Source organism: Xyrauchen texanus, chromosome 39, assembly GCF_025860055.1.
Source record: "Xyrauchen texanus isolate HMW12.3.18 chromosome 39, RBS_HiC_50CHRs, whole genome shotgun sequence".
NCBI classification, from domain to species: domain Eukaryota; kingdom Metazoa; phylum Chordata; class Actinopteri; order Cypriniformes; family Catostomidae; genus Xyrauchen; species Xyrauchen texanus.
In genome coordinates this window covers 24,996,421-25,008,235 of record NC_068314.1, presented here as the reverse complement: position 1 = coordinate 25,008,235, position 11,815 = coordinate 24,996,421, and the positions used below count along the sequence as shown (strand labels likewise).

The 11,815-nt window shown below is 38.1% G+C and overlaps 1 protein-coding gene across 1 annotated transcript; it reads right to left on the bottom strand.

Moving 5' to 3' along the window:
* Positions 1–1,269: 1,269 nt before the first annotated feature.
* On the bottom strand, positions 1,270–11,120 carry LOC127632869 (kelch repeat and BTB domain-containing protein 8). The gene is made up of 4 exons (XM_052111685.1): positions 11,096–11,120; positions 9,963–10,170; positions 6,130–7,247; positions 1,270–4,037 (listed from the first exon to the last, which is right to left on the bottom strand). The coding sequence occupies exons 1-4, from the start codon at positions 11,109–11,111 to the stop codon at positions 3,574–3,576; spliced, it is 1,806 nt and encodes a 601-aa protein (XP_051967645.1). The 5' UTR covers positions 11,112–11,120; the 3' UTR covers positions 1,270–3,573.
* Between the last annotated feature and the right edge of the window lie 695 nt (positions 11,121–11,815).

Below are 11,815 nucleotides of genomic sequence, written 5' to 3'. Positions count from 1 at the left end.
CTTCCTGTAGCACTTGCCATAGATGTGGCTGTCTTGTCGGGCACTTCTCACACACCTTACAGTTTAGCTGATCCCACAAAAGCTCAATGGGGTTAAGATCCATAACACTCTTTTCCAATTATCTGTTTTCCAATGTGTTTCTTTGCCCACTCTAAACTTTTCTACTTGTATTTCTGTATCAAAATCGGCTTTTCCTTTGCAATTCTTCCCATAAGGCCAGCACCCCAGAGTCTTCTCTTTACTGTTGTACATGAAACTGGTGTTGAGCAGGTGAAATTCAATGAAGCTGTCAGCCGAGGACATGTGAGGTGTCTATTTCTCAAACTAGAGACTCTGATGTACTTATCCTCTTGTTTAGTTGTACATCTGGCCTTCCTCAACTCTTTCTGTCCTAGTTAGAGCCAGTTGTCCTTTGTCTTTGAAAACTGTAGTGTACAACTTTGTATGAAATCTTCAGTTTTTTGGGGCAATTTCATGCATTGTATAGCCTTCATTTCTATACAATGATTGACTGATGAGTTTCTAGTGAAAGCAGTTTATTTTTGCCATTTTTGACCTTAAGACTTGTCAGTATATTGCATACTGTGGCAACTCAAAAACAAATACAATGTTAAGTTTAATTTAATGAACCAAATTAACAATTTAGCACGATTACTCAAGGATAAGGTGTTGGAGTGATAGGTGCTGGAAATGGGGCCTGTCTAGATTTGATCAAATATGACTTTTTCAAATAGGGATGGTGCCGTCAATAACATCAGTAATGTCCTGACTATACATTGTGATCAGTTGAATGCCACTTTGGTGAATTAAAGTACCAATTTTCATACGAAACAGAAAAATCTGTTTTTTTTTCCATACAAAATTATTCAAAACATTTTGTACACCGCCAGTGTATATTGTTTAGATATCCTGGATTATATAACATATAACACAATTCTTTTAACTTTTTATTGTTTCATTTTCAAATTATGTGCAAGGTGAATTTCACAGTAGAGATCAATTAATATTTTCTAAACTCTCACACAATACATACTAGCAAACCTAATACAATAAAATAATGCAAACAGAAAAGCAAAGAAAAATAAACGTTTTTTTTTCTAACTTTTGTAGAATTAACTTCAAGCTTCAAATTATTATAAATTTTTTTTTACATCTAGACAGACTGATGATTTGAAAAGTAGCACTGTTATTTTAAACTTGTTTTCTGTATGCTTTGTTTTTCAAGAATGAAGCAATCAAAAAAAATTAAATGCTTTTCTTGATGTTCATATTTGTGATTCACATTTATTTTTACAGAGCAAAATCATAAATTCTAACAAACCTAAGTGTAAATATTTAAGTGAAAAAAAAAAAAACACCCATCTGAAAAGGAAAAACAAACATACAAAAAAAATTATATTTTTCAAATTGGAAAAAAAGAAGGACAAAGCAAATCCTGTAAAGAAAAAAATAAACTGTGCAAGTACAGCAAACATTTACAGTATATTACATATAACAAACCATTTAAATACAGTACTGTGTATCAATATTAATCCTGAGAAGAGTCCATTTCTGGTTCCCATGCTACTGAGTGTGAACGGACATGCAGACAACTGCACCAAAGCCAATGCAATTTCTCATCCCTCTCCCTTCACCAAAGCTACAGATGAAGCTCGGTCTTGGAGGTGCCAAAGAGTAAAACCCAACATGGGAGAACATTAGCTGTCATTCAAAGGTAGCATTTACCATGCCCTGTGTCTGAAAAAAAAAAAGAAAAAAGAGCGCTGTATTCTGAGATGGTTTAGAGTGGAAATTGATTCAAGGGAGATAATGTAGTGCAAAATCGGTGTGCCACAGGGAACCTGCATATGACACAATAAACATGAATAAAATTTTAGAGACAACAACTTATAAGACTGACATTTGGAGGTAAAGAGCAATGAAAAATCCTTTGACAAATGGCTGTAAAATCAATGTATATTCTGTACAAGATTGTCAAAAAAGCAGCACCAAAAACAATTCTCTTCTATAGCATGAGACTGGAAGATTGGCGTGGGATAAAAAGCCTGTTCATTTACCAAGATTGTTGTAGTATTGGAAACTAATATAACAGGAATGTATTTATTTGCAAAATAGGCCTTTTGAAAAGTCAAACTCACCAAAAGCATTTCACATAGGCTTTACATTCTCCATTACTAAGCCAAGGACCGAAGTCTGATGCCTGGGTTTTTGTTAACAGGCACTGTAACATCTCTGGATAGCAAAACTACAACAAATCTATCTGACTCCCAACACCCAACTGTAACCAACTCTAACCACTAAAAGAAATTCAAAGGCCATGATTCTGGAATAATTACTGAAAACTTAATTGCAGTTACACTTAAGTTCCTAATGCACTTTATCCAAGGAACAATGACAAACACACCTGTTATTGCTGCCCAAGAGATGCAGGTTGAGAACATATTTTGGCATTTTTAATTAGACTGCACCCATGTGTTTTGAATATACAGTAAGGAGTCCTTCAATAAATGGTAGTGGAATGTTAAGCATCCACATTTTGGCCAACTATCATCATCTCGACCTGGTCGATGTTCTCTCCTGTCCTTATCTGATTTCTTTTGTTGGGTTTTGGCTATTAACAAATTGCCCACTTTTGATTTCAGCTACACATAAGGCTGGTATCCTTTCACTTCTCCAATATGGAGACTGAGTATTACTTTGTAAGCTCACTAAAGATCTGGCTGGTGATGCAACATAGCAAAGATACAGTTTTCAACAAGGAAGCTGCACTCAATGAATCACCATAAAAGTAGAATCCAAAAGAAAATTAAAAACTGTCAATGCATATAGCACACAGGTTGACTTTTAAACTGGGTGAAAAAAAAAAAAAGTTAATTATTTAAAATAACAGCCACCAACATGTACATCTTGTAACCAAAATTAATTTGCCAAGCAAAATGTCCCAACTAAATTCTCCAGCAAACCACTAGTCTATTTGTTGGCGGCATGGAGGACCAACTTACAATAAAGAAATCCTGAAATTTCTGAAAGAAATACAAATTTAGTACTCACATTAACAGTGAGCAAAACAGCTCATCAAACCCGTATAAATATTTATAGCTTTATATATTTTCACACCTATTTTTTTTTATATATAATTTGTTGACATACAAGCATATTAGGACATATGCTTGCCCTTAGCTGTTCCTATCCCTCAACATAGCATGCCAAAACAACTAAAACCACTCAACTTGCATTTTAAAGATATAATAAACAGAAATACTCAACATCAGCAAAAATATCATAATTGCACTTATGATTTACCTTTTCAAACTGTTAAACAAGTGATAGTGTGAGTGCTTTGAGCACAACTGTCTAATGTAAAATACTGCAGTTTTTTTTTTTACATTTTCAAACAGCACCCTCAGCTTATTGATTGAAACCATTAACGCTTTTTAAGACTTCCCCTTAAGCTCTTGTGTTGGGGACACAGGCAGCACCAAGAGTAGAACAGCATTACCATTGCCTTTTCCAAAAATATATATCAGCTGTTTTAAACAACATGTCATGTCACAATCTCCTCTTCCTCGCCGTTCACAGCACTTTCTGAAGACACTGAGGGTATAGTTTGGCCACCACACATTCAAAATGGCGGCCAAGGTCCCAGAGGCGGTCCGGCGTCTCGTAGACCTTTGTCCAATGGTCGGCTTCGTCATCATACTGGTAGAGAGAGTTCTTGCGGCTGGTTCGAAACACATGCTCCTCTACCATGACTTGCGTAGCTCGAACGAACAGATGCAATCGATCCTGAAGCAGAAGGATCTTGATGTATGGGCTGGCTGCTTGGTCAAAGGGGAGGTCTCTCTTTCGGCACCAGGTGTTCTGCTCGATGTCATACACCTCCACAGTGAACGTGCGCTGGTGATTCCTACATATGCCTGCTATGTAGTAGATGCAGTTTTTATGCAGGGCGGCCAAGCCTTGAGTACGGGGGACTTTCATGGCTGGCAAATGCCCCCAGTAGTCTTTGCGAGGGTCAAAACAGAAGAAGTACTCTCCTAAGGAAGTCATAATAAAAGACAGATAAGTGTTAAAATCTAGGGCTATATACAATTTGGTTGACAAAATGTCTAAAATCTTCACTTGGCCAAAAACGTATTGGGTACCTAAATAATATGTGATGCATGTAATTTTTTTATTAAAATACTTGTTCCTATCCTAGCCTAATTTGCAGAGACAACTACTGTGTCAAATACATGTAAATTATATTAAAACATTCACTTTGGACTATAAGTCAAAGGATCTTTTTGGGGGAAATGTAAGCCATTCGTAACACGATTTCCCGTCATATACATCAAGGCGGGACAAATCAAAGGGTGGGGCGGAGGGGGATATTTACTACAGCACTATTTGGTGTTGTTTGGTGTCCTGACCAGCCAGACCGAGCAAGTGTTTGGGAAACTGGTTTGAAAGCAATATTTTCAAAAGTTATCATTTATAATTTTTGCAATTTTATTTGGTGGTGCAGACATTTCACTTTAACATTGCAAAAAAAAAATTTATAATTACAAATTTTTATAATGGAATACTACTCTAGCTCTTTTGCCCTCTCAGTTCTGCTGATTTTACTGAGTGAGGTGAGACTACCTGACCTTATCCAAGCAGAGCCAGAAGACATGACAGGGTAGTGCTGTCAAAAATACCAGTACTCAAACAAAAAAAAAATTACGATACCAGAATTTCTGAAGGTGAAGAGTACCGAGTCTACCCGGTTCCCAATCAGAGTCGGGAACTTTCGAACGCTCACAACAAGCAAAAGATGACGACAAGCAAAGTAGCTGCTGCTTCGGAGTCTCAACTTTATCTTGTAGAAAAGAAAAATGGAAAAAGCCAGGTTTGGAAATTCTTTGGATTTGAGGCTGACAAAAAGGGAAACATCATAGATCAGCAAAAAACGATTTGTAAACGCTGCTTTCACAATTTTCTGATGAAATTATGAAACGCATCAAACTTAATAAAGCACATGAAAGACAGACACCCAGATTTATTCAAGCAAATAAAGCAGGTGAGTTTAAAAGCATACTATCATTTGTATTAGGGCTGAAACGTTTAGTCGAGAACATTTTTCGTTGTCTAATAGTCGTTTGATCTCATTTAACGTAACATGAAATCACATTAAACTGTAATGATGATGCGCATGATGGAGGAGAAGAATTACACAGATCACAGTCCAGATGCACTCTAAACTTTCACAGCTTCATCTTATGTAGACCCCAAAGTATTAGTGAATTATATTTAAAAAAATAAATTATTCAGAAGCACTCTTGTTGTGGAATAAGCGGAGCCGGAGCTCTTTAAAGGAAATATGTGTTACATCTTAAATGTAGTTTTTTTAATGTATTATAGCTTTATTAAAGTTCAAATAATACAGAAGCAGCTCATGTTAATAACTATAAACTCAGAAACTGGCATTTCACTGTGTGCCTCTTCTATGAGTTGCACGAATGTCCCGATCTAAGGGGGAGAGATTGAAAATGCACCCAGCTGAGAGAGACTCTGCCTCGGGGACACTCATCCTGAGCGTGGACGCTTAATGCAGCTAGATTAGAACGCGATGGCTTGCGACTTATTTAATCATAATATACGTCACTGTGCATTGCTTATCGTGAAGAAAATTGGCAATATGCAGCTTTATTAATACGAGAGCACTTTTGCGCATTAGTTTGGAAATTGTTTTTTATTCATTCTATTGATTTTTATTTAGTTTTTTTTTAGTACTTGGTAAAAACAAAGTAAAAGTTGAAGCAAATCTTACATAAGTGTTCAAAAATACTTTAGGCAAAGATTGTACAGTTTTGTTATAATTCAAAAATAATATATTTAACTTGGTGTTGCTCAATGTTATATTTTTGTTCTTAGTTCAGCTGTTAATTTGATATCTTTGTTAATAAAAGTGTTGTTCAGTAACCTGTTTTTGTGTTTTGCTTTGGTACTGAAAATGGCATTGAGTACCGTGAAATTTCACTGGTATTGGTACAGACTACTGAAATTTTGGTACCATGACAACACTATGACAGGGCATGAAAAACAAGGATGTACAATATGACATCCTGTCATTATAACTGACTTTGCAATAATAAACCCACTCACCTTGCAATACATAGATGCGGTCCTTATATTCTACTGCACTGTGGAACTCCATGGCCACAGGCATGGGACTGACTGCTGTCCAGCAGTTGTCTCTAGCATCATAGCACTCCACAGATTTCAAAGCATTTCGTCCGTCCCCTTCATAAACTCGACCGCCAAGAGCAAAGAGTTTCCCACAGCAGTGCACCAGCCTGCAGCCGATGCGTGCCCGCAGCATGGGTGAACGTGGGAGCCACCTGTTCCCAGCATGTTCGTACTGCCAGAAGTCGCTCTCTGCACGGTGGTCGATGCACACCTCGCTACTGCTTGGCCGATAGCCTCCAGCGATGAAGATGTCATTCTCTGATGAGACCAAGATGCCGACCTCTCGGAGGTCATTGGGTGGCTTGCACAACTTATACACCTTCCCGGCAGAAATGTCCAGGCAAGGCACCGTCTGCTTCTTCCCTGAGTGCTTGTGAGCCGCGTCGAAGCAGATCACCATCTCGGACGCTGTCATACCCAGCCGCTGTGAGCAGCCATTGGTGCCATTGAGTCGGCCCTTATACGAGGAATCGCTGGACAAGGCCAGGGCAAAGGCTGGGGGTATACGGGTCAGAAAGGCTTCATCCAAGAGGGGCAAGCGAATGCATTCTGCAAAAACCTCAGGTAAATCTGCCTCCCGGCGCAGGCAGTCATACTCCAACCAATGCACTATGCTTTCGTACACATGCTCCTCTTTTTCCACATTCAAATCATCACTGTTGAGAATGCTGACCAGCTGCTCTTTGGTCAAATGAAAAAACTCTTGCTCTCCTATCACACATAGGAATTTCTTGCGGATGTAGTCCTGTGAGCGCTCCCGCAACTCCTGGTGGCCATAGGCATCAGCAAATATAAAGACCCCAATGCAGTTCTGAGGGTCCAAACGGCTGACCATAAACTGGGCACATTGGTCTTGGAGGGCTGGGATCTGGAAGATGCTGGCGGCGGTGAACAGGGCCTGCACGTTAGACTCAGTGAGGGTGACCCGTGAGGTGTAAGCATAGTCCAGAACAAGATGCATGGACTCTGACTCCACTCCAATAATTCGCACCTCCCTCTGACTGCTCTCTGTAAGGCCACTTGTAAACATGGATCTTTCAAAAGATCAAACAAAACAAAATTAGGTTCCATGCATTGGCGACTGCATTTCAGAATTTCACAAGAAACCCCCCCCCCCCTTGATAAAATTGTCAATAATTGTATAAAAGCAGTGTACTAAGACTTAAAACTGAAGTATGTAACTTTTTCATTATTAAAATAATTTCCATCCCAGCTTAATATGCAGAAACAACTAAACTCGGCAAAAAAAGAAACATCCCTTTTTCAAGACACTGTATTTTAAAGATAATTTTGTAAAAATCTGAACAACTTTATAGATCTTTATTGTATAGTGTTTAAACAAGGGTTTCCATGCTTGTTCAATGAACCATAAACAATTAATGAACATGCACCTGTGGAACGGTTAAGACATTAACAGCTTACAGACGGTAGGCAATTAAGGTCACATATATATATATAAAAAAAAAAAAAAAAAAAGACGCCCAGGGTCCCCGTTCATATGCATGAACATGCCTTAGTCTTGCTGCATGGAGTCAGGCAATCTCAGAGTCTGAGTCAAGCTTGCAGGCAATCTCAACCCTGTGTGTTACAGGGAAGACATCCTACTCCCTCATGTGATACCCTTCATGCAGGCTCATCATGACATGACCCTAAAGCATGACAACGCCACCAGCCATACTGCTCATTCTGTGATTATTTGCGAGATAAGAATGTCAGTGTTCTGCCATGGCCAGCAAGAGCCCGGATCTCAATCCCATTGAGCAAGTCTGGGACCTGTTGGATCAGAGGGTGAGGGCCATTCCCTCCCAGAAATGTCCGAGAACTTGCAAGTGCGTTGGTGGAGGAGTGGGGTAACATCTCACAGCAATAATGGGCAAATCTGGTGCAGTCCATGAGGAGGAGATGAACTGCAGAACTTAATGCAGCTGGTGGCCACAGCAGATATGGACTGTTACTTTTGATTTTACCCCACCATTGCTCAGGGACACATTATTCCATTTCTGTTAGTCATATGTCTGTGAAACTTGTTCAGTTTGTCTTAGTTGTTGAATCTTTTTATGTTTATACAAATATATACACATGTTAAGATTGCTGAAAATAAAAGTAGTTGAAAGTGAGAGGACGTTTCTTTTTTTTGCTGGGTTTACAAGCCATTGTAGGTTAATTACCTTAAACTGTGAACACTATGTCTCTGTGGAGCTATAAAAATTCCTTGTTTTGAGCGACCCGTCGACCCCCACACAGGAACATTGACAACTAATAGTGTGAGCTTGGCGCGGAACTGTCTGTTTTTTCAATCAACAGAAGATGGGTGCGTATTGAGAAGGCTGTTTAAAAACAATGTTTATTTACGTGATTCTATGCAGTGGTGCAGAAAATACACAAGCTTTAAATTTACTAAATTACAGTTTGGTCATTTCTTAAGGCATGTATGACAATACGTTGATAGTCAACTGTGATATGCTCATGCAAATTTGATCAATTACCTTTCCAGGCAGACAGCGACTATAGTCAAGTGTTAATTGTAACTATATGCACTAAAATGCTTTTCAATTAATTATGAACCACATACATGTACTTGTTAGCATGTTAATGGAATTTTGTGGGTTCAATAAAAATTTAAATCTATCAAAAGTATTTGTGCAATAATGCAAATTACCACTACAGAACATAATTTGGACTTGTTTCTCTATTTTTATTCCGACCAATACTATCTTTACTATAATTTCTCTGACAAGCATTTATATCGTTCCAATGAGAGTCGATGGGATAAATGTGTGTTTGAGTAGCTGTAATAGTAACACAAGGTACATAGAGAATATCTTGGGTTTTCCAGATTGTTTTCTCTTTAAATAAATCTTGAGAAGAGCATGCTATGGATTATACTGTATCAGCTCTCATTCCCAAATAAACATGTATAACACCAACAAGGACACCTACATTTGCTCCAAGGTCAATTAAAGCTAATAACTTGGCCTTAATGTATGCTTTGATTAAAGTCTTAGTAAAGGTGATAGTAAACAAAGAGTTTAAAATATCATTGTGACTGTGTTATGAGATTTTTAAGTAGTTCTGTTCACATACACTAATGTTTTCAGGTGTGCAATTGCTATCATTGATGCTTCTCTTTTCAAGAGGCAGACAGTCGTTTGTCTCCATTCTGATTCAGTCTCCACAGTATTCAATCAAATTACTGTGAAATTTATCAATTTCTTACACAAAAAAAGATTAATTTAATATGCTTTAAAATATGCTGTTCATGGCAATCTCCCATTCATTCCTATGGGAAGTTCTGCAAAGCTTGTCACAGCGAGCAACGGAAACCAAGGAAGGTGGGGCTTAGCGAAGGGTCAATTGCTCAGGCCCATGTGAAAGTGCCTAAATTAGAAAAAAAATAAATAACCTGAGGGATGTCCAATTTTCTTTCTGTTGTAATTTGCCACAAATGTGATCAATAGATCTTAACTTGTATTCAACCCAGAACATGTCTTTAATGACCAAGATTATTGAATTTAATGTTGATAAGTTATTTGTGTCAGCCAAAATAAAAATTAAAACACTGCTCATAAAATCACTTCTAAATTAAAATGAAAAGTTTGTCATTTCTAAGTCATATTTGTAGTAAATGGAAGGTAAGCTTACTCTGTGCTGTAGTATACATTAAATTCCAAGTTGATTTCACTTCGCAACTTCTCATCAAATTTTAGGCAAATGGTTTATACTCAAAAGATGATGTGTGCAGCTGCTACCTGAAGTACGGGCTGATGGCAGCAAGGACATTTCTGTGACAAGAGAATGTCTTGCCATGGTCGACTTCCACGACAATGTCAGTCAGCTGAGCTTCGTCGTACAAGGCTTTAAGCTGCTGGAGGATATTACAGGCATGTAGGGCATCTACCCCGCTGTAGCTTGAGCTTGCTGGAGTTCCATTCTGTACCTGTAACAGCTTTCCAACGTCTGCAAGACAAGTGTTATTAAATAGAGATTATTTCTAAGATCTACAAACAATCTTTTGAACTGATAAAAATTCACCATGACCAGATCATTGGATCAGGAAATAATAAATCCTCATGTAAAATGTATATAGATCTAAGTTAACCCATTGCAAATACATAACTAGACCTAATAATACACCACCTTTACAGAACCTGACAAAACAAAGAATCTCGAGTCAAGAGCTCACTGTGATGCAACAGATGTTCCAAAAATCACCAGCGCTGCAACAGTGCCACTGGAATCCAACTTTCCTGACTAATATTGATTTCAGAGCTATTCAAAGACCAATAATTTCATTTTTTTCCTACTGTACAGCCTAGCAAATTTCCCACATGACATTATTATCTTTCCTGAGTCAGACAAATAAACCAATGGTCAACAGACCTTCTTTTACTTTTGACAACCACAGACATTTTAATAAGTCTTTTTTTTTTCCAACATGAAAATGTGTCTATCACTATCATCAACCTGATTTCCGTGATTAACTGTGCTAATCTAGATGGTGTTTTACCGGCTAGCGCAACATCAGGCTAGTCCGGATTCGAGCCACTTAAACACCCGCGGAATAAACCATGACACTGGGTTAAATATCGCTAAAGTGTACATATACGCAAACGTGTAACTCGACGAATACATAAAGCTGTGAGCAGACAAGCGATTAAACGTTGAGTGTTTACACGGTCTCGCGCTGAGCTAGTCTCGCTAGCTACCTCACCGTACTTTTCTGCCTACATCCAAACAATCACTGGAGTTCACCGTAGAACCGGACAAACCATAAAACTCCCTCTCATTCTGTAAAAATAAAATAATAACACTGATATTTAGCGTATAAAAAGGCCGGAAAACTTGTTGGTAATAAGTTTAGGTTTGGAAGAGATGCTCTAACCTCCACTGGCAGCCATTCTCCCCAATCTGTCTCGCGGCGACTGGGAAAACGTCAGAACTGGAATGGAGCCCCGGAAACAGGCAGCAGCCAATCAGCGTCTTTGAGCGTACGGGACATCCAATGGGCTCTCTGTGGAAGTCTTTTGCTAAATAGCTCAAAGAGAGGTCTAGGGAGTTTATGTTCGTCTGCTCTTATGCTTGTGAAATTAGCAGAAAAAAATTTTTTTTTTTATAATATAATAAATACATTTTTGGGGAGGTTAAAATATACCTTTTACGTTCAAATATACCTATTACGTTAATAATATTAGTCGACGAAACCACAGACATTTTGCCTTGAAATGTTTGTGTCTTAACTATTGTGCAGACATATGAAACAGCAGTTGGTGAAAATTCAAGGAATAGTTCACCCAAAAATGACAATTATTTAATCACTTGCCACCCCAGATGTGAATGACTTTCTTTCTTTTGATAAACACAAACAAAGCTTTTTAGAAAAATATTTCAGCTCTGTAGGTCCTGACAATTCAAGTGAATGGGTTCCAAAATGTTGAAGTTCCAAAATGCACATAAAGACAGCATAAATGTAATCCATATGACTCATCAGTCATTAAATCTATATATTCAGAAGCGATATGATAAGTGTGGGTGAGAAACAGATAAATAGTTAAGTCCTTTTTTACTATAATTTCTCATCCCTGCCCATTAGGTGGCGATATGT